Source organism: Carex rostrata, chromosome 26, assembly GCF_964058835.1.
Source record: "Carex rostrata chromosome 26, lpCarRost1.2, whole genome shotgun sequence".
Lineage (NCBI taxonomy): Eukaryota > Viridiplantae > Streptophyta > Magnoliopsida > Poales > Cyperaceae > Carex > Carex rostrata.
In genome coordinates, this window is record NC_135943.1 from 2,460,470 (window position 1) to 2,486,620 (window position 26,151).

General features: G+C 37.0%; 2 protein-coding genes across 10 annotated transcripts; one reads left to right on the forward strand and one right to left on the reverse strand.

Moving 5' to 3' along the window:
• The first annotated feature begins 453 nt into the window (after positions 1-453).
• On the forward strand, positions 454-5,040 carry RRF (ribosome recycling factor, chloroplast precursor). 2 transcript variants are annotated; one of them, XM_078292547.1, is made up of 12 exons: positions 457-697; positions 944-1,064; positions 1,150-1,216; positions 1,321-1,416; positions 2,797-2,894; positions 3,043-3,154; positions 3,304-3,345; positions 3,433-3,477; positions 3,588-3,644; positions 4,230-4,280; positions 4,574-4,630; positions 4,753-5,040. In XM_078292547.1, exons 1-12 carry the CDS (start codon positions 613-615, stop codon positions 4,768-4,770), a joined length of 849 nt encoding a protein of 282 aa, XP_078148673.1. In that variant the 5' UTR covers positions 457-612; the 3' UTR covers positions 4,771-5,040. The 2 variants fall into 2 exon arrangements, with proteins under 2 accessions (XP_078148674.1, XP_078148673.1); XM_078292548.1 differs by lacking the exon at positions 3,433-3,477 and having other exon boundaries at positions 454-697.
• An 8,322-nt stretch (positions 5,041-13,362) lies between these two features.
• LOC144544497 (protein TIME FOR COFFEE-like) lies at positions 13,363-20,349 on the reverse strand. 8 transcript variants are annotated; one of them, XM_078293009.1, is made up of 12 exons: positions 19,931-20,349; positions 19,391-19,822; positions 19,160-19,299; positions 18,810-19,056; positions 18,314-18,689; positions 18,099-18,150; positions 17,861-17,950; positions 17,520-17,763; positions 17,333-17,399; positions 17,156-17,234; positions 16,652-17,077; positions 13,363-16,301 (listed from the first exon to the last, which is right to left on the reverse strand). In XM_078293009.1, the coding sequence occupies exons 1-12, from the start codon at positions 20,028-20,030 to the stop codon at positions 13,839-13,841; spliced, it is 4,716 nt and encodes a 1,571-aa protein (XP_078149135.1). In that variant the 5' UTR covers positions 20,031-20,349; the 3' UTR covers positions 13,363-13,838. The 8 variants fall into 8 exon arrangements, with proteins under 8 accessions (XP_078149135.1, XP_078149133.1, XP_078149137.1 ...); XM_078293007.1 differs by having other exon boundaries at positions 18,810-19,059; positions 19,931-20,338; XM_078293011.1 differs by having other exon boundaries at positions 19,952-20,317.
• Between the last annotated feature and the right edge of the window lie 5,802 nt (positions 20,350-26,151).

Below are 26,151 nucleotides of genomic sequence, written 5' to 3' on the forward strand. Positions count from 1 at the left end.
TTGCATTCGTGCTTTCTCTTAACCCTTTATTTTCTTGATTAAATTAACGACGATGATGATCCTAAGCATCCGGCCCAAATGAAAGGCCCAAATATGTGCTATTCCAGTTCAATCTTAGAAGAGCAAAGAGGCCCAAATTATTTTTTTTTCCGTTAGGAGTTCCAGTATGACCATCTAAAAAGGTTGGGCCTTATACATAGGGCCACCGAATACACAGGTTGGTAATATCAATACCGCCCCGATTCATTACCCCCTAACACGAGTCAGCAGTCAGCACGCGTATTGCACGAGAGGACTCCTCGGGTCGGAGAGTCCGGATTGTCCGAGGTAATGGTTTCAATTTGGACCGTCCGATTAAAATTCAGGTCAATCCACACGTAGTCCTTTAAAATTGGTGTTGATATGTAACGAACAGACCAGATTTAAACTAGAAAATTCTTGTCAGAGGGATGGTGTCACGTGAATTGCACGGGTGAACTTCTAGATTGCTCTCCTCTCCTCCCGCTTGGAGTCCTTATCCAGTTCTTCTTTCCAGTCACCACTTGCTCTTTTCTCTACTCTCCACCTCTCTGGTCGCGAATTATTTGCATTCTGATTCGGGTTTCAGGACAAATGGCAGGGCTTCAGCCGTTTTCGCCCGCTTCCACGCATCCTCGCCTCTCGGTTCCTTCCTCCGTCTCTCGGCCCCATCGATTAGGTCTAAACATTCTCCATATTTTTAGTACTTCTCCCGTTTGTGATTATCTGTGTATTGTTTTGGCTTGAAAATTTATCTTGGTGAACATGCATTGTATTTTGCTTGTTTGCTAATGGAGAATGGTACTTTTTTAATGTTTTCGTCTCATGATGCTTCAATCACGATATGCTGAAATTAGGACAATTGTTTTGATTTTGATATAATTGAAACATGTCTGATCTAATCCAGCATCAATTTCACTGGCAGGATGCCATTACAGTGTAAATAGCTCTATTTCAAGGTGCTCTTTTTCGAACTATGCTAGAATGCAAGAGGGAAAGGCTGCGTTCTTTAATTGTCCGTTGCTAATTGAATTTTCTAAGAAGAGGCAAGTGTTTTTTGTCAATATATTTTCTTAATTATGTATTTTAGATTTAGTTTTCATATTATATTATTCTTTGTTTGCTTATCAGAGAAGTTGTTACATATGCTACCACTGAAGAAATCCAAGCAGAGAAATCCTTAGTTGAAGGAAATGCTGTAAGTGCACTTTATTTCTCTGGCTCGTTTTTCAGTAATTATGGTGTTTGAAATTTGAAATTTGAGCTGAACAAATCACTAATGGTTGAGTGTTTTTTTAACAGAAAGAAAAGATGGAAAAGGCTATTGAGTCAGTTAAAGCCAGTTTCAATACTGTTAGAACAGGACGATCAAATCCAGCCATGCTTGATCGAATTGAGGTACTGATGAGATAGTGAGTTATCTGATTTTACCTGAATCTTATTTTCTTTTTCTATTTTTTTGGTGGGGGGGCAGACTCCATCTAAATGTTTCTTTTTTGGAAATAGCTATGATACATGTGAATATTCTTTCATTGTTCAATTTTATTTGAGGTACTTTCAAATAATAATCAATTTTGTGTTAGTTTGTTTAAAAGGTTTATTCCATTGAAACCTGACACTTTTACCACCTGACTCTGTTATTTTCTTTTCTAAAAGGTTGAAAAAGGAATTTTGTGTTAGTTTGTTTAAAAGGTTATACTAAAAGGAAGCAAGCAAATGATTTAACTACTGAGGATTTATTTGAGTCAACAAAAAATCACGGGCAAGTTTGGTCATTTTGTGGGTCGTAAATCCTCAACTTCTACACTTGGATCTCAATGAATTTTGGAACTTATTGCTGAGATTATACTCATTATCGGAAAATTATCACTATTTACCACACATAATGAATCACAATAACTCTATTACAAATTATGTACTTATATATGAATCATTCAATTTTATCTGAATACCTTTACTCAACAGCACTATTACAGATTCTATACACCCAATCCCTACCTGAATAATTTCAAATGAAGAAATTTTCTAATGCCCTAAACAGTGTTGCATTTTCTTGTTTTATATGACACAACACCACTAATGGGCTTGGATCTGATAAGCCAGCTGAACCAAATAGAATGCAATCCCATATGAGATAAATCATACCTTTTGAGTATCATATGCCTAAGAAAATGTCTCTGGGTCCTATAGGCCCATTCAGCAACATTTGGAATAGTGAAAGAATAGAGGAAAAGCAGAATTTGAAATAGGCTTCTATTTTGTACTATTCCATCTGTGTTCGGTTGATGGTGGGAGAGTGGGATAGTGGATGAATATTGGTAAATGAGCTGATTCCTCTATTCCACCATCTCCACGGAATAGAGAATCAGCTCATAGAGGAATAGTGGAGGGATCAAAGTGTAAAAGGCAGGGGTTTGACTGCAAAAGTTCAAACCCAATTTCACCTTTTCCGTTTCCCCAATTCCACTCGATTCTTTTGTAGTTCAACGGGAATAGTACATTATTCCACTCTTTTGCCCTTTTTCCACACTTGGTGCACAGGTCCTATTCTCTATTCATGGGCAATTCCATGGCATGCCACCAGAAAATGCACCAGAAAATATTGGTCTTGAATTTAACTTCAAGAAACTTTTGGTATTATTTTCGAGTACCATAAAATTTTTGGGGTAATTTGCCAAAGCTCATTATGTTTATTTTAAAGCGCTGTTGCAAAATATTTTTCTTTTCCTTTATCTGATCATGACTAATTGATCTAAACCGGTGGTGCCTTTTTTACAGGTAGAGTACTTTGGAACTCCAATGAGCTTGAACAGCATAGCTCAGATAAGCACTCCAGATGGAAGCTCTCTCCTTGTTCAGCCATATGACAAATCGAGGTATAAAGTTATAAGAATTAGAATAGCTTAAAATTATAAAAAAACTTGAAACACCATAAAAGTGAATTTTGTATATATTTCAGGTAAATGCTTAAGTTTGCATGATAATTTCGGTAAATATTGATGTGATAATTATTGCAATTTTCAGCTTGAAGGAAATTGAGAAGGCCATAGTAAAATCTAATTTGGGTTTGACACCAACCAATGATGGGCAAGTCATAAGACTTACTCTACCTCCACTTACTACTGAAAGAAGAAAGGTTTGCTTTTGAATATATTTTTGTTGTCACCATTTCCACCTCCTTATAGTTGGAAATTTGGAATTTTCCATTAGAAGGTTAGAAGTAATTTAACAATGAGTATGACTGCCTAACACTTTTCTCAAATTCCTTTTTTCTTTTTTTGGCAGGAGCTACTGAAAGTTGTTGGGAAATTAACCGAGGAAGGAAAAGTAAACCTCTGATTTGTTCTTAATACTTCTTAACCAAAAAAGTATCTGTACTTTACGTTATTTTCCTTTTTGGTTGTTTTTTGTTAGTTATTCGTGTCATCCTCAATTTTGCATACATGTTTTTCTCAACAGGTTTGTAGTATTTTTTATAATAACTCTTTGCCAGCTGCTGCTTCTCTTCTGTTAACCATTACAGCTGTTTTGATGCATTAAAAGTTTAAAACTATGTGATTTATATGCAGGTAGCTATAAGAAACGTAAGACGAGATGCTCTTAAAGCCTATTCTAAACTGGAGAAGGTTAACAACACTTTTCATTCATAAATAGTGAATAAATTAAAAGTTTCAATTGCTTAGTAGGACTGTACCAAGTTGACATTACTGTTAGCGAGTAGGACTAGGGTGTTCTTAAGTTCACCAAGCCCCTTGGTGAGTTCAAGTCTAAAACCCATCGAATCGGCTTCAAATGACGAATCCGAACCATTCAAATCCGCCTATCTTACGAGTGATGTGTCTCTGTGTGAAAATTTTAAACATTTGAATTAATTTAGTATAAAGTCAAGCGGTCAAAATTAGAGTGTTAATAAATTAATTTTAATGCATTCATTTTTTGAACCTTTTTTGACTACTTGATTCTATGCAAAATTAATTAAAAAATTACATGTAGACGCATCACTCGTAAGGTAGGAGGGTTTCAACGGTTCAGATTCGTCATTTGAGGCCGATTCGATGAGTTTTAGACTTGAGTTCACCAAAAGGCTTGGTGAACTTAAGAACACCCTAGTTCTACTCACTGTTAGCCTAATTATATATTTTCCCAGAATTCTATACTTCTTATATGTACTGTTATTCAAAGTTATTGATCTTTTGATTGTGTCTTTACAGGAAAAGAAGCTCTCAAAAGACAATGTGAGGGATATGTCGGATGACATACAGGTAGCTTACCTGATACAAATGCACTGCTGTTAGCCTTGACCGGTATCTTATCTGGTGCTGGCCCGGATAAGCATAACCATGAAAAATTCAGAAACAAATTTCTTTATGCCATTCAATCGTAAATATCAGAAATATGCATGAGTGAAATTCAAGCAAATTAAGTGCATTATTACAGTCCGGTTTTTTCTTTATATAAGTACTGATGTATGGTAGTTCTACATTTCTCTCTAGGATGCAATGTAGATGATGTTTTTCTCTTCTTGCCCTAAAATATTTTTATATGATATTTGCAGAAACTGACTGATCTGTACGTGAAGAAAGTAGATGCTCTTCAAAGAGAAAAAGAAAAGGTAGGACCTAACGCTTAGCCTTATGTCTTATTTCATCTTTAGGAAAATTGTAATCATCTCTTGTCAAATAGTAATCAGGTTTGATCTCTGATCTATGTGAGTGTTTCTCTTCGTTTATTCAGGAGCTCATGACAGTATAGATGGGAAATCTTGTTCTAGGAGATTAAGTTCAACTAAAGAGAAGAAGCGTGATTAAGGTTTGGAAAGTTGCTTTGTGCTATGTTTCTCTTTCTTATTGTAATGGGAGTAACTTGCACACAATTACTAGTGATATGTTCTTCCCTGTATGACTATGTCATAAATATATGTGATGTTTTTTAGAGGTAGGATGCACTTGACATTCTGAGAATGTAGAAACTTTTGTTAAACCCACCATCAGACGCCTCTAGTAGCAACAATGAAAAACTTAACATGTAGTGCATTTCATTACCCGTTATAAATAATGTAGAACAAAATTAATTTCGTAAAGGCAAACTACTGCAGTTTTTTTTTTTAATCCAATCTGACAGTGAAATATTAGGAAATAAGTAGTATATGTAAAAATTACTTGTGCAAAAGGGACAATTACAAAAGGTTACATCCTAATGCGAGAGGCTATATAAACAATATAGAGGCAAGTTAACCCGCATTGCATGTTTTATGGACCCTTTACACTAACAGACAAAAATCTTTTTAAAATTGCAGCTTTCCCCAAAATAAAATTACAATATTTCTTTGTGCGGCACATACAGAAACGTACAGATCACAATGAGATATATATATATTTTTTAATTTCTTTTAGGTCTAAATGTCACCTTGGCCATGTCATTTCATCCTAACTTCTAAAAAATAATATACCACATCTGGGCTTTAACAACAAGAACTTTTTTAATTCATTAATTTATTTTCTTTTCCTCTTATTTTTAACTTAAACAATATTTTAACATTGTGATGAAGTGGCCACAAGCCGAACTGTTTGAAAAAAGAGATGGAGCACTTTCTGAAAAGAAGACCAAAAGCTTAATGAAAAGCAGAAATTTGGTCCTTTTTTCTCGCACTTTAAACCTTCTTTAGATAATTTGTTACATCATGTGGAAGCATATGCATGTACAGACAGGAGAATTCAATTCCACTATTCCAGCGAAAAAGATATCAGCATCATTTGCTTGTTGAAATTGAAAAATTGTTTTTTTGTTAAAGTAAACGTTGCCTTTTTGTTTGTTTGTTTTTGGAACCTTGCAAATAGGTCTCATTTTTCTAATTTCACAGGTTACATGATATACATGTAATTTAACTATGATCACCATATGAATCTAGTTTACTAAGAGAAATTAACAGCTTCAAATTAAAAAAATACAGTAAATAAATTTAAACAAACGCTTGCATCATCATTTCAAAAACAAACATATAATTTTCTTTTTATAGTGGTGCACTAAGATACCACACCGCTTAATTAATAAATACAAACATTCTTATTATTATTCCTCCAAGATAACAAATATATAATGATGTTTAAACTTTGTAATGTATATGCTACAAGACAACAGCAAAAGGTTCAAGCCATTTATCTTTGTTAATTAGTAGGATTGTGCAAATTTAATCTTGCTTTATCTATCTTTCATCAGAAAAAGACAAAGTTCTATCTACTAATAGATAGCCTTATTTTATTGTGTAGTTTGAGCTCATTTCTTTCCAGCCCCTTTCACTCGTTCTGAGAAAAAAAAGATTCCATAGGACTTGAATGAATCCAATATATAGCGTAGAAATTAGTGGTCCTGAAAATAAATAAAACAAAGGCAGAGAAATTTAAAAATTAAGGAGATAATGACAGCACGAGGCCAAGTTGTGTGAATTTATTAACTAAGGAGATCAGAACACTGTTCCCTGTACCATGTATGCTCCATTCATGTGTGTCTCCATATTTTCTCTTTCTTTCTTTCTTTCTTCTTATTTTCTACGGCTCCTCTAGGAACCTAATCCTCACTAAGATTAGTTTGTACTGGTAAGGACTTCTTACTATTTCCAGCCATAACTATAAACCTTTCTTCTGTTATTCATAGCCGATTTTTATTGAATGGGTTCCTTTTCTTTTTGCATTTTGGTGATAACAGTAAGGTCTTTAGTTCCTCCAAGGAGATAGATAACTTTAATTGGATTTTAATCTTGTTTCTTTTTTCTTTTCTGAGAGTTGATTTTGGGGAATCCGACTTTCATGGATGAAATCATGAATTTCATGTTTGGCACTCTCCAAAAATAACAAATGGGAGTTTTGTGTTTGTCAGTTTGTGTGGGGTCCTTTGTCAGTAGGACATTGAAAGGTAGCATTTATGCAGAGCTAGCAACATTGCATTAAAATATGATACATCTGGAGTTGAGCAGGAGGTGACTATTTAATGAATTTCATCCTTATGTTTTATTCTCTTATCATTTTAAGAAAATTGCGCTTAATGGACATGATAGTTGCTTTCCAGTTTTAACCCCTTGTGACAAAAAAAATACCCCTTCTTCCAAGCAACCACATTTTGTTTCTTTCCTCTCTTTCACTCTCAATTTTATAAAACCCAAAGCAAAGAGAGGCAATCTTTTGTCACTGCTAGTGACACGGATAATGTCCTCCGTGTGGGAAGTCGTAGATTCAAAATCCGAATGAATAATTATCTGCGAATATTAAACAATCTGGTGACTTACATTAAACCTTTACTCAAAAAAAAAAGAAAAAAAAAATCATGGGCAAAAGATAAACTATAAATTACTACAACACTAAAAATATATACATTCTGAAGTAGTGACTTAAATCTAAATCTCTTTTGAAAAATATAATATATACCTTCTCCTGGCAACAGTTGTAAGCTGATGACAAAGAGTACATAATACATTCCCACGCCATAAATCCACAATGGCACAATATATGAGATTTTAAAAATATCTACAACAGGACAAAAAGTACGAGCAAGAAACGCAGAAAGCCTTTTTTTTTTTTCCAAATAAATAAAAAGAAAAGAAAACGCTAGCGAAGCATTAAGCAAATTGGGCTGTGGGCCCTTTGGGCCCACTAATCCAGTGGGTCTATAGCAATAGCAGTCACGGGCCTATGGTAGTAAGATAAGATTAGCTGGAAAAGCGTGTCGCGTAGGACACACCACGGGGATTCGTCTCCTTTCTAATTGTACATCATTTAATTATGTAGAATTTCAGTCGATCAATTCCCAATTTCTTCAATAATAAAAAAAAATTCCCAATTTCCCATAACACATCCCTTTATCTCTTGTTTCTTTGATCGCAATTTTTGTGGAAATAAGAGTAAGGAAACAAAATTTTCAAAATTAATAATAAAAAAAAAGTTGTGGTCATTTCCATGGGGGCTCTACAGGGTTCAATCCCTCTGTTTGGAATAAAGAGCAGTTCCAATGGTGATGAGACATCTTTTAGTGATGATTTTGTTGGGTGTTGCAGCTCCTTACAATCTGCGATAATTTCTTAACATTTTAGGATCTTTTATACTTATTTTTAAGGTTGTCGTATAATCAGAAAGATACTGATCAATTTCTAAACCCTAAACCCTAAACCATTAAATTTTTGTACCCATCTTAATAAATAGTAAAAAATTAGAAAAAATATAAAATTTGATCTGCAAGCACATTTTAAAATATCCATCATGTTGAACGGTTTGGATTGACTGTTTGGACTTTGAAAACTTTGAAAATACCGATCGCTGAATGCTTACCGTTGAACGAAAACTTAAACTGAATTTTTGAGGCACTCAACAAGGGTTCCAATGCCTCATTTTTTTTATACCTCATCATACCTCATATTTTATATCTTCATTTTCTTCATGTTCAATGTAATTGTCGATCCGAACCGTTCAACATGATATCCATACTATAATATAGTTAGGGATGAAATTTTTTTACTATTTTTTAAGATGGGTACAAAATCAATGTTTTTTGAACGGTTCAAAAACAGTGATTTTGTACCTATCTTAAAAAATAGCAAAAAAATTCCAAAAAATATAAAATTTCATCTCCATGCATATTTTACTATAAATATTTTGTTGAACGGTTCGGATCAACAATTTGGACTTTGAAAACGAAAATATAAAATATGAGGTATGATGAGGTATGAAAAAATTGAGGCATCAGAATATCAAAAAAACGTCGTTTAGTGCCTCAAAAATTCAGTTTAAGTTTTCGTTCAACGGTAGGCATTCAACGATCGGTATTTTCAAATTATTTTCAAATCCGGCATGAAAAATGTTGATCCAGATTATTTGTAGCAGTCTTTCGAATAAATCAAACTATATAGTATTCCATCTATTTTTAAAAAAATATATTAAATATTTGTAATACTTCAGTTCCAAAAATAAATAAATTATAAAAACTGAAAAATGAAAAAAAAGAATCCAAAAAAAACTTTCCTAAAGAAAAAATCCTAAAACCGGAAAAAATTATTCTGGTTTTAATATTCATTTACCGGAAATTGGTGTTGAAACCGGAAATTTTTTTTCTGTTTTTGTTAGTTTTCGAAATTGACGAGAGGTTTGGTTAGTTTTTTTAAATTTATATTTTTTTTGGATATAAATAAAAAAATCGGCAAAAATGAATTGAACAGATAACATTTTATTTAAATATTTTGTTGTCAAATATCCTTTTACTTGCCTGAAGACGGTAAAAAAATGTTCATTTTCGTGCAAAATGAAAATAGGTTGTCAATTTTGACCGGTCAAGTACATTTTTCATATGTATTATTCATGAGCATTAATATAAATATATAAACATAATTGCTATATAATTTGCACGAGATTATGATATTTGATAGACCCATGCACTATTTTAGATGAGATTATAACAAAGCAGCAAAATTGAAATTGAAATTTCTTAAATATGAGGTGCTATCTTGCAAAATTTGCCAAGCAGTCCACGTGTGCATAATACTATACGTGGGTCCCACTTGAGTTGTTCGTAGAAAAACGTGGTGTGTCAATGTGGAATGGGACCCAACTAGATCGAATCCGGCACTTGATTGTGACTTCTAAATTTGTTGCCACATGGCATCGGTCCCCACCTGATTAACACAAAATAATTAATATTTTGTGTGTTTTATATAGTTTGATGATGTTTATGTTGTTTTAATGTATTACTTTATATCTATATCCGCCTTACGCAAAGTGGGTCAACATTTCGACCCACTTCTTTGTTGGGAGGCACGTGGGTCCCCATTAAATTATTTTAAAATTTTGTCACTTATCTTTGTTCGGGTTTGCTTGGTTTTTTAATTAGCTTCATTGTAAAGGAATCAGAAAATAAATAAGAAGAAACTATTTCTCCATTTAATCCCTCCACAAGGTCCAAATTACGATGCCAGCACAAACTTGGGCCCGAAGTTTAGTTCTTGTGCAATGTTAATTTTTTTTTTAATCTTTTATCCTTATTAAGTTATTAACACAACTTGCAGAAATATCATATTTTATCCGGATCGGTAAATTTAAACATGAATTTCTAATGAGCAAGACATATACTTTATAAATTATTTATTTTAATTATACATATTGAATGAGTTTTTTTTATTGTTATTGTATAATATTAAATTTTTAACTCTATTTTATAAAGAATTTGTATTATATAATTTAAACAAGTTTATTTTCATATCCGAACTATATTCACATCCGTATTTGATTGATATCCGAGTATATGTGTATCTTAAAAAACAAAACCAATATAAAAATACGATTTGGTTTGCATTTGATCCTTCTGATGTAAAAGGCTCAAATATGAGATATATTCATCTAAAATTTTCTCATACAAATGCAGGAATGTTATACTCCCAAAATGACTATAAATTAAATTGCACCCGTTAAACTATCCATTTTGATGTTATCTTAACTTGTTGACATTAAGTTTTGATGGCAACCAATTTGTTGTTTGTTCAGTTGTTCACAAATCCAAACCAGAACCCAAAGGTACTTCTTTGAATCTTCCATCTGTTCACAACTTCACATGGATACAGATTAAAAAATCCCTTTATTCGAACAGAGGGGCCACCACTAGTTTCGGCTGTCAAATCATGCCTTTGTTAAATCCTATAAGTTAATATTAAGAAAATAGAGAAATATGCTTGAAGATGACGGGATGGCGTATCCTATGTGAAAGGCAAACAAACAGCTCCATCAAAATATTCAATAAAATTGAAATGATCATAGGGGTTATCATTCGGTCAATAACAAATTATTCAATCAATGAATTTTACTAATTAATTAAAATTCCATTCAAGTAACACAAGTAAAGAAAGATACCAAGCCAGAAATAATTTTTTTTCAGTCAATTTCTACCATAGTGGGCCCCACATAGTAGCCTACCACGTGACGACAAAACAGTACATGGGTCCCAAGGGTACAACGGTCCAGTGGATATAGTCACACGTGGACCATAAGTCCCATTCTCTCTCTCTCTCTCTCCAAACCAAACCTTATCGTGAGTCGTGACAGAGCCTCTTGCCTCGTAGCCTCACACTAGTCACCCGCTATGTGTCTTGTTAGAAAGGAAACATGATGTGTCGTTCTCTCCTTTGATTGCATTTATCAGTAGTTATTACACTGGAGATGATCACTGGTATTAGTACCGGAGGTGATCCCGACGTTCCTGGACAAAATGTTGGACCGCCGATAAAGCGGACACGAGAAAGATACATCTTACTCTTTCCCTGCAGTTTCTATTAAACGGACTCTCCAGTTATCAATGAATTATCCCTTTTTGCTTAGATTTTAATCTGAAACCCACAAAACTACAAATGGGAATAGAAAAGATAATTGAAAGGAGTGACAAGATATATTTAAAAAGGAATATGGACATCTCCAGTTTCTCTAAACAGGAGAGTACCGAGGGGCCCAACATACAGCTGGGGTCTATCATTACGCTAACAGAGACAGTATCCGAATTCCAAATCCAAAGAAATCATTTACATGTGAGAAAGTAAGGACAAAAATACAATAAAATAATTCGAAAGCTACCGAGTTCTAGGCATTATTCTTTCCCAAGAAAAGAAAAGAAATAGCTTCCCTACAAGCCGGGTAGAGGAGTCTAAATTCAGAATTGCCAAGGGTATATCCGTCATTTACCAGACATAGGCATCTGAATTTGACGAGACATTCGGAATCATGTAAATGAATTTATCCAAAATATCTAGCGTTCCGAGACCAATTCCAAGACGGCATCAAATCGAACAAATTCCAAGAAAAGGAAGATTCTAACTTCCATTAAATTTATAATCCACTGATCAGACTTATCCGTTGATTTTCTATGAACAATGTTACATTAAATGCGCACTAAAATCGCACTGTATTTATAGCAAAATTGACCGAGAGAAGAGTGATAATGCCTCCAGTAAGTAAAATTGAAAATCCACAAGTACAAAAGAGCAGGGAAAATAGCGAAAGGACAAACAATTTAAATGCGTGATAAAACATCAGCACGAAAGAAAAAAGGCTAAATTTTTGTGGAAATGAGAAGACTAAATTTTTAAAACTATAAAAAACAAGCAGCCCCGTTCTTCGAAAATTAGGAAAAAGAAATCAGGAAGAGCGGAAAAATGTAAATTGAAAGAACAATCGCTAAACTTTCGAGGGAATTCACAATATTCACCAGCTGAGTACGATCTCTCCCGGTTCATCACTCTCGATCTCTCTGCCTCTCACGCGTCGCAAATCATTCTAGCCTCAACAAGCTCGGAGCAATGGCGATCTGGCTTCTCAGTTAGAAATAGAAGAGAAATAGCGATCGATCCAATGCCACACTCGATCGAGATCCAGGAAAGGAGAAGATAGAAAAGCACACTCCTAGGGGAAGTTTTGGCCTCCGTGGCAGTGTAAGAATCGCAAAAATAGGGAAAGAGGGGGTGTTATGTTCATGTAACTTACTGAGTTATTATTTGTTTATAAAGTAGATGGCAGGGGCAGAGCATGTTATTATTGCTCAATTAAATGCTGTTTGTGAGTGGTTCCCCACTAGAGGAAGGTTTGAGGAGGAGGTGGGTCCCACATTGGCCAGATAATATGATAAGATTAGGTTGAATAGACTGGCGCTTTTTTAATTAGTGGTCTCTACGTGTGCGCCTCCCGCCTGAAAAGGACGAAACTACCCTTGGCCCACCGCCGGACCCCACGTGATGGTGAACTGGTGATCGGGATGTGGTGGGTCCGACACAATTATTTTAAGCGAAAGTGGGCCCAGATCTGCTGAATCAGATCACGTGGAAGAATGGGAATGTGGCTTTCTAAGCTTTTTCTTATGCTCTCCTTTTTTGACTGCGCCATTGTACATTACCGTCCGGAATGAGATTTCTTTAATTTATTATATAATTAATAAAATGATGCAATCATAAAAAGTGTAAAGTACTTTAATCGTGACAGCAGCTGTAAATCACCGTAAATTACATTGTCATTATTAGTCAAAGTGTCAAACACACAAAATTCCAACTATTCAGACATCTAGTCTGAATTTCAGATTGAAACAAAAATACAACTGAGAAATTCAAATAGAAGACGTCTCATATCTGGCGACATCAGACAGCTGTGATGGGTTGAAACTCTAGAACAATACATTTGACTATTCAATATTAATTACATGCGCCTTTTAATTAATGCACCGTAGAAATTGGCGATGCTTGGTTTGACAGTGCATGGAAATTTACATGTAACTAAGTTCAATACAGAATTAAGGAGCTATTCTGACCAGGAAGGAGAAATAAAGACCACAACAAAGTTTAGAATGAAAAAAGAGTTCTATTGCACTCAATTTGTCTTCTATCCTAGCACAAAGTAGCTGGCCAAACTAAATCCCACCCCCCTCCTCTCTGCCTCTCAGAGCCTAGTCATGTAAACTTACAAGTTTCCAAAGAACAATAAAATTATCAGCATAACAACAGAAACAAAGCAAGAGAACAAAAGTTGTTAATTCCTCCAAAATTCTTCATGATTCCACAGCCATGCGATTTCTTTCCATCACTGCTTCCGGAACCTCACATGTCAATTTTCTTGGCAAAATACATCTTAATTTTGTCAGAAACCTCCTGGGAGAATTCTTCCCACAACAAGTCCTGATGGCCCCATCAGGACCCCTTCATTATTCATTCATACATCACTTTTCTCAATTATTTGCTTTAGTCAAGTACCTGTCAAACCCCTTGAAAGGTAGCTGCCTCAATGCATGTCTTCTCACTAAGGGATGCAGCTGCCGAGTCAATTACCTGATGCCGGCTTCTGATCACTTGAAGGCTTGGATACAGACACAGGCGCTACCGGCATATAAAACGAGGCCGGAATTCTCTGGTGGGCCACACCAGCCGCATGGAGGAGTCCGGGCGCCGGCATCCTGAGAACAGTGGGTCCAGCTGAGGGGTTTTGCTGTTGCGGCGTCTTATCAGATTGCCTCTTCTGATGAAAACTCACAGTAGCAGCAGCCCCTGCAGCAGCATTTGCAGGAGACTGCCCCTGCTGTCCATAGGGATTGGTGGAGAAGAACAGCGGTGGCTGGCCGAACGACTGCTGCTTCAGTTGTTGCTGATGCTGATGCTGTTGATGCTGTTGAGACTGGTTATGTGATTTCATGCTCGAGTGGTTGGTAGCAGCCATGGAAGGATGGCCAAGAATAGATTGGGCATTATGATGGTTCTGAGATGGGGGTGCCTTGTTGCTCGAGCTTGATGGGGAGTTCTTTCGTGAGTGCTGTTGTGATGGTGTCAGTGTGGACGAAGCAGTGGGACCAGGCTTGGATACGGATATGGAAGGTGGGCTGCTACTTGTACTATTTTTTGATGCTGAAGGAGAAGGTGATGCACCAGCCATGGCAGCAGCCAGAGAGCGAGATATGTCCGCAGGCACACCTTGTTGGTTAGGCCCGGTCGGTGCTGTCTTCAATGAGGGGGCACTGCCAAAGGAAATTTGAGTCTGGTGGTTGGAGAAGGGATGGCTCTGTTGCATATTTTGCATATTTTGCAAATTTTGCAAATTTTGCATATTTTGCATATTTTGCATATTTTGCATATTTCGGCTTTGCTGGTGTACGTGATGGGAATTATTCTTGGTTCCAGCCTGAGTTGCTGATGATGGGGCCTGGACAGCAGAGGTTGCAGGAGTCCCAGCCCGAGAATTACTACTCGGCTTCCATTGCGGAGACTGCCCGGGGCTGTTGCTGCTACCACCGCCTTGCATCAACCCTTGAGGGAAGTTCATCAAGGTCGAAGGGAAGCTGGTCATGCTTGATGCAGCAGATTTCGGCCGAGAATTTGCGAGCTGCTGCTGCTGCTGCTGCTGTTGCTGTTGTTGCTGCTGCTGCATGACATGGTGCTGGACCTGTTGTTGCATCATCTGCTGCTTCTGAAGCAACAACTGCTGGGATGTACCCATGCTCGGAGGAATAGTCGCGGCTGATGCGGTGGTCAAGGCCGGTGTTGTGTTAGCAGATCTGTTTCCAGATCCATGGCCTTCCCGATAGCCCTGGATTAGGTTCAGGGTACGTGAAGAGTTGTCACCGGCATTGGTATTGGACAAAGGTTGACCAGAATGCTCATTCTCCTTCTTAGAGAAGGAAAGAGGATGCTGCGTCTCACCTGTGGGAAATTTCACAGAAGGGTTCTTCCTCTCTTCCTCTGCCGCTACAATTCGGCTTGAAGAATCGCCCGAGGCAGACTTGCTGTCAGCAGGGTTATGCGTCTTTTGATGTTGTGATGCCACAGCAGCATTAGGTGCAGAGCCCATGTGGGGATATCCATGCCTTGCCCCGTCGGGATGGTTTTGGAAAATGTGGTGATTATTTACCATGGAAGAGAAGTCCAAGCCCACAGGTGCTCCTCCTGGACCCGGGAAGGCACCAAATGGTGGCATTGCAAAAGGCTGAGATGAGGCCAGATCAATCCTTGCATTATGGTTACGAGCTTGGGAATGAGGCTGCTGTGGATGGTCAACAGATTGCTTCTCACCGTGGTTGGCATTACCGCTGTTCAATGCAGCCGACGAACCAGCAGAGGACATGTATGCAAAATTCTGAGGATGTACCGGCAAGGAGAAATTATGGCCGTAGAAGCCTTTTTGAGATGGAGGCATTCTGTTATCCTGGGCAACAAAACGACCGTCCGAGCTTTTGTCACTGCCATCCTGGGGCCTACTCTGAGTACCAAGCAGATGAGATCGGTTGTCACTGAATCCAGATAGTTCCTGAATGTGAGGCTGTTGTTGGTTTTTCTGCAAGGAAGATGATGAACTTGATACCCCCATTTTTTGCCCCTGTTGTTGAGGGTGAACAGTCTGCTGCTGAGGACCCGCACTGAGTGCCTGCTGCTGATGCGGTGGAGCTTGTAGTTGAGATGGATGGGGTATTTGAGTGGGGTAAAATGGACCACTGAAGAAGGGCATTGCTTGGCCCGGTGCAGCACTGCGATATGATGGAGGTGCTCCATTGTGACCGGGGACTGGGTATGGATATGCACCATTTTGTAGGATAGTGAGAAATTGATCACCCGGTGGCAACCCGGCAAAACTCAAGTTCACAGTAGCTGTCGGTCCCGCATTTGCTGAAGTCGTACCGGAAGAGGAAGAGGCTCCTGGAGGCATGGTGCCGCCTCGGTTTGCCGCGGCAACTGCTGCAGCGGCCACAGCAGCTGCAGCGTGTTGCTGGTTGATGGGAAAGATAAAGGCTGGAGCAGGCTGGAAATAAAAGGGGAGAATAAATTAAAAGTATATAAAGAAGTCGCAACATTTTGTTTGAAATACAACAAATGTATAATCCAAATTAAGCCTTCAAAAGATAATTTTCAATTAAAATTGATACTATAATAAATATAGGCTCCGACCTTTCCAACAGTAGAAAAATCAACAACAAGATAGCAAACTTATAATAAAGAACTTATGAAAGGTGCTTGACTGCTCGTAAGAGAAAAATTCACAGATTTTTTTTTTGCCAGAAAATGCTAAATTAAGAAAGAAGCGTCTCGAGTGCCATTAAAAATTTCAACAAAAGATCATCTAAATCCAGCAGAGAAATTAAAATTACATACCATCATGTTCCCCATCGGTCCCGACTGAGGCTGCTGCTGAAGCACAACCTGCTGCTTGCGCTGCACCGACTCTGTAGCTAAACTATTAGCAGGTGGCCCCTTCTCCTCTGAATGATGTCCAGGGAATTTAGTAACCAAATTTGGTGGCGCTCCCTTTGCATCCGGCATTGACCCGAGATTTCTCCCGGGGAAGTTTCCAGGGACTTGACTCCCCATCAAGGCTGCCTCTGAGGGTGGTACCATACCCATATTAAATGGCCTTGCACCATAGATTGCTGGTGAAGTGGCTGCTGCAGCGGCAGCACCAGGAGGCCAGAAAGGATTCATCTTTGCAAATCGCTGGTGGTAGCCTATGAGCTGAGCAATGTAGCAATGTGTCGCGCACCGCTTAGTCCGTTGAATTGGTGAAGGGAGGAGTGATCGAGGCTGCAATGTAACACACAGTTAGAAGAGAGCAAGAGAGAAAATGAGAGGAAGGGGATCGAAACTAGAATGACAACACACCTGTAAGTTATTAGAAGATCCAGGATTACCGCTCACAGGAACCAAGCCAGCAGGCATAGGAGGAACCTGACTCATAAACCTGAAGAATAAATTGGAAAACAAAGACAGATTAGCACCAATGAAATGAACTAGGATTGAACTTACGAAATGATTTTGACAAAAAGGAGGAATGCACACCCGAAAGGAGGCATATTTCCCGGCCAGCCTCCAACAGCCATCGGCATAGGCATAGTACTTGGTGGCACTAAATAATTACAAAAAAAAAAAAAAGTGAGAGAGATGAAGAAAAGAAATAAATAATGAATCTTTTCTAGATCCAAAAGGTAGTGAGAAAATTCAACAAAGTGGGACGAAGAACAAATACCAGCTTTATCTTGTCTATTCTCCACTTTAGTAGCTTTGGGCTGTTGGCTCTCAGACTTGCTGCTACTATGTGACTCAATTTTAGGTTTCTCTAAATCCAACTGGAGGTCAAGACCTCTGTCTTTACCCATCAATTTCTTAGAACTGCACTCCGCAAGGTTCGTCTTCTCTGACTTCCTGTGCTCCTGGTCTACTTGAGTTGGCTTCTCATCAACTTCTTTCTTCTCGGTATTGGCCTTAGATACCTAGAAAGAAAGGAGAGATTTTTTTTGAGTAAAAAAGTAAAAGTAGATAAGAAAGAACCTGTGAAAAAAGTAACCGAAAAGGACAAAAGATGCCTACCATCTCAACCTCAGGCCCCTGTGCCTTCTGATCTGCATCAGAATTAAAGAAGCCATCTCTCTCTGGTGATAATTTCCCTGGTGGAGGGGCCTGAAGTTGTTCACCCAAAAGAAAAAATAACAAATAAAAATCAATGTGAAAAGAAAAGGAAAAAAAATAAATAAATGTCACTTTCAATCCTCCATTGCTGTATCCAACAAATTTTGAAGACTATTTCAATAATAGTAAAAATACCCACCATGAGATCAATGCTGAAATTGTGTTCACGAGTGCCGTCAGAAGGTAGATCACTGCAAAATAAATTAAAAAAAAGAGCCTCGTAACTATTCCAACAAAAATATCAAGAAAATCCACAATAACAAATATAGATGAAAAAAATTACTGGAAAACCACAACAACAAAAAAAACCACAACAAATGGAAAAAAAAATATCCATCAGATCTGAAAACTCACGTCTTTTTTGAAGCTTCCTCTCTATGATTGCTAACTGAACCAACAGCAGGAGCTTCCTTCTGTGGGAAGAGAGATTCCTCCCGGCTCTCAAGCCGATTTAATCGATCCTGTTCACCACCGGTGGACGGCTTTGGCTCGTGAATCGACAAATCGACCTTCAACTCTCGCTCCTGGCTCAATTCAACCGGCAAGGCCGGGGCTTGTGTTTGGAACCCATTTCTGACAGCAGGAGACTCAGGATTTTTCTCTCTTTTTGGCGAAGGTGCGTCCAACCTCACCTTAATCTCTAACATGGATTTATCGGGCTTTGATGTGCTCGATACAGAGGCTGGCGTCTCATCTTCCTTCAAATTTCTCGGTCTTTTCCTTTTTGGAGCTGTCGTTGAAAGCCAAAAAAAAGGGTTAAAAAAAAGAAAGATTCCCAAAAACTCATAGCAACATATAAAAATCCACTATGAGCATGCAGAGGAGAAAAATATTGAATTGAAAAATTTACCGATTATAGGCAAGGAAGAGGAATTTAAATTAGACTCGGGAGGCAGGGGAAGTGTTTGCTGAGGTGATGATGCTCTAGATTTTGACTCCGCAGGTTCTTTCTGCTCTTGCTTCTCCTGCTTGAATTGCCTCGTAAGACCGAACAACACCTCCGCGACCTCAATCTCCTCTTGTATGAAAAACGACTGCTTTGAATTGGAGACCTTTGGCGGTGGCGGCCGTGGCTGTTTCGGTCCATTCATCGACTTCTGCTATTAACATAAAAAAAAAGATAAATCTGTAAAATATTCAATAGGGGGGGGGGGGGGGGGGGGGGGGGGGTATCAATCAGTGTAATGATCAGATAAGTACAATTTTCTTGCGAATAGCAGCGTTAGAGCCAGATGGTGAGATCTGTTGCGAGGTCGAAGCCGGGCTCATCCTTGAAGGAGAAGCTGATGCTTGTCTCTGTGCAGTTTCAAACCATTCGTTTGATGCCCTCTTTCTGCATGCTGAAAAAAAAAACGAACAAAAAAGTATGAAAAAGAACTCAAAATCAACCGAAGCCCAAATTTTAAAAGCACTGAGAATTCAATCACATACCAGTTCGAGCTTTTCGTGGCACCGGCACACCAATCATCTCATCAGCCCGCCACCGAGCCGGCAGCCTCAGGAGGCTCTTCCTCTGCTGTTGCTGGTGGTGGCTGTTGTAATTTTGATTGTTGTTTCCATGGTTGAGATGGTGGTTTTGGTGGTTGTGGTGGTGATTTGTCCCTTGAGAAACAGATGAGGTTGAGGGATTGTGAGATCGACTCGGCACGGACATGTCATCGTCTTCTTCGTCATCCTCATCTTCATCGACACTCTCGTCAGAGCTGTCATCTCCTTCATCACGCCCGCCATGGAGGGCCATGCTGTCTCGCCTCCTCTTGCCTCGGCTCAATCTCTCCCTCTCTCTGTCCCGGTCTCTCTTGCTCGCACGGTCTCTCAGCCGGGTGGTTGTTGACTCTGGCATCTCTAAAGTTCCATCTTCATCTGTTCAAAACAAGCTCAAGGTTAAAACCAAACAAAAAAAGGCAAACAAGTCTGAATCGAGTTACACAAAAGAAAGAGAAATTGAAGCCAGATCTGAAGGATCCAGACCTGGAGAGTCTCTTGACCCACCACTCCTTGGCCGCCGGCGCGATATGCCGTTGTTCAAAGCCATGGCGTTGCCTCTTCTCGCCTCACGGATCCTCTCCATGGCAGTCAGATTTCTCTCGTCAGATCAGATCAGGCTTCGGTTACACCCAGAGAAGTCGTCTTTGTTCTTCAATCTCAGGTGATAAACCCACGATTTCTCCAGATTCCAGCTCACTCCTATCAATCCGGCCAGCTGGATTTGGATGAAATCCGCTAAATCTCTAGAATTTAGGGACTTTATCTCTCTCTCAGATCTCTCTGTTTTTATTTCTCCCTTTTCTCCTCTCCTCTACTCTCCTCCCTTCTCCCTTGTTCCGTCTGAATCGCTTTCCCAACTATCTTTCTCTCTGCTGCTGCCTCTATCCATCGGTTTTGTTGCTACACTGATCAGTCTTGAACGGACTAGATTTTTTTCACTTTTAGGATGCCTAATCCAAGCCGTTCGATCTGTTCCACAAATCTAACGGTTTATGTTCTGCGGTGCCAGCGTGGCAGGAATTTGAACCGTTCGATTTACATCGAGGCTCGTGACACCGAACCTAGAAGCATATGGGTCCCCCGCGCGTCGCAAAAATCTCGCTCACTTACGCCACAAACATCGCGCACATTACCCGCTCGCCGGCCCTTTATTTCTTTTCTTACGTACACGTGTCGGTTTTCCAATGGAAGATCGGTAATCTTCTTAGTCGGTAACCGGCTACTGCAAGTCGACCTCTTAATTATCCTCTTTCGGACCTTTCAATCACATCCCTGGCCAGTATTTTTCTATTACAGCCACTTGACTGTGGGGCTCACGATAGGTAAATCCGACGGTCGTGATTTGTTCAATGTTAGTGGCTGTATTTGTCTACGTGGCACTATCCTGAATCAAGACCTCTCCGGCTATGGAAATCTTTTATTGGCTAAGGTCTCAGTTACTTTTTGACGTGATCCGCGAGCATCAGACGCTTCGGGAAGGGGGCATTTTCAATTGCTGCATCTTTACATCCAGTACAAGACTCGATACACCGGCTCACGTAAATACTAAAGACCGGGTTTATCTATGTACGGTAAACAAGGTTCGGAGTTTGGGGATTCTTACAGAACCAGAGTGGGTCCCACCAGAAACGGCCTTTTTCGGTCATGGCAACAGACGTGGCATCTTGATGATGTCATTGTGTCCCCGCGTTTCCACCAACCTCACCGCACTGCTCCTTCCCACCGTCCCACATCGAATAACCTATATCAGATATTATATTCCAATAATCTACTTACTTGTACGTATTATGACGTGGTCTTCTATAATTGGTTTCAAACAATCCTCTGAGATAGTTTCTCATAAATAGCTGAGGTGTCAGATGAAAGGTGCAAAGTAATATGTATGCATCTACTTATTATGACTTTCTTCATTTGGTAAAACACTCCTGTAGTCTACTTACTTATACGTAAAGTGATGTGGACTTCTATTATTGGTTACCGAACAATCCGGTGAGATAGTTGCCTCTGAATTGCTGAGATGTCAGGTGAAAGGTGGAAAATGAAATGTGTGTTTATTTCTTATGGCTATCTTCTCTGGTAAAATTTCAGCGAGTCTTTTCTGCAGGTAGGTCCCACGCTCGTGCACTGAGCTCTGCGCTTATGGGATTTACCCTATAGAAAAACTGATGTCCCTCCTCATGTGATCCATTGGTACAAAGTCAAAAATATAACTAATTATTTGTAAAGTAAAAATCTTTTAGGTCTAACCCAATGAAAATAGATCTTGATACGCATCTTCAAATTTTAACAAACAACAAAAAATGTCAACATAATGAAAGCCTTTTATTAAAAAAATAATAATAGTAAAATAAAATTAATTTTAATAAGATGAATCAATCTTCATGAAAAAATCAAGAAAAAATAATTAAGATGAAATGATGCTTGCCATGTTTGCATCCAACAGTATGGTTGTTAAAAATAATACTAGAGCATTTCATTAGAAAGATTTCACAAATACAATATTGATATTTTGGTGGTCTTGGTAAATGCTTGACAAAAAATAATAAAATCAATTGTGGTTTGATTATCTTGTTTGACGTGCATTAATTATTAATTAATATTTTTTATAATAATTAATTATTGTACGGATAGATATCTCTTGATATTCGTTCTCGTATACAGTTTACAATGGATGTAGACATCTATTAAGTTATTATATACATTACATTATTGCAAATACATAATTTATACAAATATATGACCTGGCCTTTGTTGTCTACTTCGCATTGATCATTTCCATTGTTCTATTTTATATGGAGCGTATCTAAAGAACACATAAAAACAATAGGTATATTGTGATTATTTTAAAATAGTCAATAATTAATACATGTATATGTCTTATGTACTCTGAATTTTGAATTTAATTTTGGAGGGATATTTTTTATTGTCATGACTTCAAAAAACATTAATGACAATATATATTATACGCTATGAATACTTTCTAAAAATGCCGATAATATTTTCGTTAAGTGCAGTAAAAAAGATTAAGCATTTATTTAGTGTCTCGAATTTATATTGCTTGATTCCGCAATTGAAAAATTATTCTCCACCGTTTATGTGCATTTTCTATGAATTAAACGTTCTAAGCTATAATTTTAATAATACTAAATAATCCATATGAATGGATTAAATGTTAATTCTACTCATATTATAAAAAATAGATTACACACAAATTTATTTGAAGGGATTTTTTTTTTGGGGGGGGGGGGGGGGGGGGTTCTCTAACCGCTTCTCTTTTTTTTTTAATAAAAATTGAACAACTGTTCCAAAGCTAAATCCAATTAAAGCAATACCAGGTCAAGAAAGTGGATACTTTAATTACCAAACATAAATACATAAATATTATATAAGAGAATAAGATATATGCTGAGTCAGCAAATATTGGAGGCAAAAAAAGATGAACCAATGTAATTGTTATTGGTGCGTGATATTTTCATTTCCCCCCTTAGAATTTCGTTAAATAAATAAACTAATTGTAAAGAAGGAAAGCAAGCTACAAGGAGCTCTGTCATTATAATAATTACAAGATAACAATAAATAAAAATATAGTGCCTGAATTTTTTATAAACAGATATCAGAAGACTATGGCATTCTACTGTTTAACCCTTTTTTATATTTTGGTGTATCGGTGTATGCGCTTTGGGATTGATTCAGAGCACAATAGATTCCTCCATTATAAAATTTAAAAGAAATTAAAAAAAAAATAGTAGGCTTTTGTTGATGCATCCATCTCATCTAAGGCCATTTGCTCAGTCGGAGCAGTTATCGTGAACTTTTTTTTATAAATTATAATTAAAAAAGATTTATGAAACCAACATGAATACTTTTCTTTTTACAAATTTATAAGACTGAAACGGCACTTTGAAAAAAAAAAAATTTCAGGATCGAAATATCAATTCAGTCAGAGGTATTTTTATAATTTTTCAACGTACTTTTTTCTCAAAATCTATGAAAACAGCAATTCGGTTCCAAGAAAAAAAGGGGAATTGAAATGGCCTCTTGGTTCTCATGATTTTTGTAAAAAATAAAACAATCAAGTTGGTTTGGTAAAATCTATTTTTTTATTTATAGTTTTTAAAAAAAACTCTAGTTATCAGAGCTTGCCAATTTAACTAGACTCAACAAATATTATAATTGCTGAATTGCAAATTGGACGGTTTAGATCGGTCCATTTGAGCATGAAAAAATATTTAAATTTTCAAAGAATTTAAACTTTAAAAACTTTTACAATTGTCATTGTAGTTTAGACACAAACAGAGGTTGAGATTTATTTTTGTGAAGGAAGAATAAGCATTAAATACCAACTCTTTTTGTCAATTCATCAATTAAAGGAGATAATGTACTGACAACTAATTAGTTTGGCAACCATATTAACTATAACAATCAATGTCAAGATGCATCAAATCAAAATTTCAAATGTGGTTTTTCTTATCATTTTAAATACATCATAAATCAAATTGGGATAATTTAAAAGTTAACTAATTATTAATCTTTTAAATTGGTCAATTTAACTGTAAATTAACATTTTTTAATTTTTTTAATTTTTAATTTCATTGTCTTGGAGATCAAATAAGTTTGTTATTAATATGAATTTGCTTAATTTTACCGAGGTCCGTATTGCATTATTACTTGCTAAATAGTTAACCGTTATACAATTGGATCCACATCTATAAAAGTTTCTGAAATAAATATGGACTGATATGGATTGATAAAAGGCATACTCAAGTTTTGTTTTCTATTGACAACCATATCTCTGAGAATAAACAATGTCACAAAATAAATTATGGTTTTTTTGTTAGAAATCAGAAATTAATAATCCATGCCAAATAAGCACATCTCCGGTGCGAAATAAGAAGCAAACTTTTTTTTTATAAATATAATTTAGACACTCGACCAAATGGAAACATAATAGGGCAGTTTCTTTCAACGAATACAATTAGGGTATGTTCAACCGTTTAAAGGGAACGGGAATAGAAATTTTTGAATGGTCGAAATACTGTGCGCGTGGGTTGATTTTCACAGAGTATGAGTGAATTATTTTTCCCACGCGCACAATAAAACCCTGTTTTGCTACCAGACAGGAACAAGAACGGAAACGGGTCCAATTCGAATGGTCGAAACACTGTGTTCGCGGGGAAAAAAAAATTCACTCCAGGCCTGTTCGGACGAATCACTGTTCACGCGGGAAAAAAAAATTCAGTTGAACTGAATTTTTTTTTCCCCCGGAAACAGTGTTTTTTAGTTCAATTCCCGTGTCCGTGCTCATTCTCATTTGTCAGCCGAACAGGCCCTCCAAGAGAAATTTTTTTTCCATGGACACAGTGTTGTGCCGACCCTTACTTTCCAAAGTCAAACAACATATATTGTATGTAAATTTTTTTTTTCATGTTAGCAAATCCTAAGGAAGAATCTCATGACCATTTTTAAAAAAAAATTCTTTTGTAGGATTTTGGATTGAGCAATTCGGAAAATATAAATTCATTTTGGTACAATCAAATCAACAATTAATTGCGGACAATGAAATCAATTGCTCAAAATTAGCTTCAAAATATGAGAACGTGATAAATTATTCTGAAAATGTTATCTTGACTGTCCAATTGAGATCAGACGAATCAAAATGGCCTAAAAGGATTTTATTTTAAATATATGCACACATATACATACATGGAATTTTAATTTATTACCGAGTCAAACGGTTCAAAGATGGAAGTTTTTTTAATGCATTCATTTTTTATCATTTTTTGACGCTCATCAATACCAAATCAATTCATAAATTGTCTATGGGAACGTAACACTCGTGAAACATATCAATTTGAATGATTTAAATTCATTGTTTGAAGTCGATCCAAATATCCAATAAATTTTGAAGGCCAGAGGCATTCAGACTAAAATGTTAGTAGAAGGCGTATATCCGGACTATATATATATAGAGGTTGGCTAATCTACTTCCATAAGCATATGAGGGTATACACTTATAAGTCATTTTTTTCTTTTCAAAATTCAAAACGTCGATCTGAACCGTTAGATGTAATCTCTATATTGAAATGTACTTGGGGACCAAATTTTATTAAGCCACTTTGAAAATCGCTAATCCAACGATGGCTTAACAAAATAGTAAAATCAGAAGCCACCATTGGATCAGTGATTTTCAAAGTGGTTTAATAAATAGTTAAAAAAAATTTAAAAATATATAAAATTTGGTCTCTAAGCACATTTCAATATAGATATCACATCTAACAGTTCAAATCGATATTTTAGATTTTAAAAAGGAAAAAATGATTTATAAGCATATACCCTCATATGGTTATGTAAGTACAGTAGCCAACCCCCCCCCCCTCTCTCTCTCTCTCTATATATATATACATATATATAGAGGTAGGCTAATAAACAATCGATTGTTCCTAGCCTCCCGTGCAACCAAGTCATTTTCTGATTTTTAAAGTCTGAATGATCGATCCAAACCGTTAGATGTGATCTCCATATTAAAATGTGTTACGAGAACAAATTTTACATTTTTTGGATTTTTTTTTACTATTTATTAAGCCACTTTGAAAATCGCTGATCCAACGGTGGCTTAACCAAATAGTAAAAATCAGAAGCTACCGTTGGATCAGCGATTTTCAAAGTGGCTTAATAAATAGTAAAAAATTTCCAAAAAATGTAAA

Coding starts and splice junctions, on each gene's coding strand:
- LOC144544497 (XM_078293007.1), bottom strand. CDS start 20,030: ATGGAGAGGATCCGTGAGGCGAGAAGAGGCAACGCCATGGCTTTGAAC. Junction 19,823..19,930: donor TGGGTCAAGAGACTCTCCAG/GTCTGGATCCTT, acceptor TGTTTTGAACAG/ATGAAGATGGAACTTTAGAG. Junction 17,764..17,860: donor AGGGGCCTGAGGTTGAGATG/GTAGGCATCTTT, acceptor CTTTCTTTCTAG/GTATCTAAGGCCAATACCGA.
- RRF (XM_078292547.1), top strand. CDS start 613: ATGGCAGGGCTTCAGCCGTTTTCGCCCGCTTCCACGCATCCTCGCCTC. Junction 1,217..1,320: donor CCTTAGTTGAAGGAAATGCT/GTAAGTGCACTT, acceptor TTTTTTTAACAG/AAAGAAAAGATGGAAAAGGC. Junction 3,155..3,303: donor TTACTACTGAAAGAAGAAAG/GTTTGCTTTTGA, acceptor TTTTTTTGGCAG/GAGCTACTGAAAGTTGTTGG.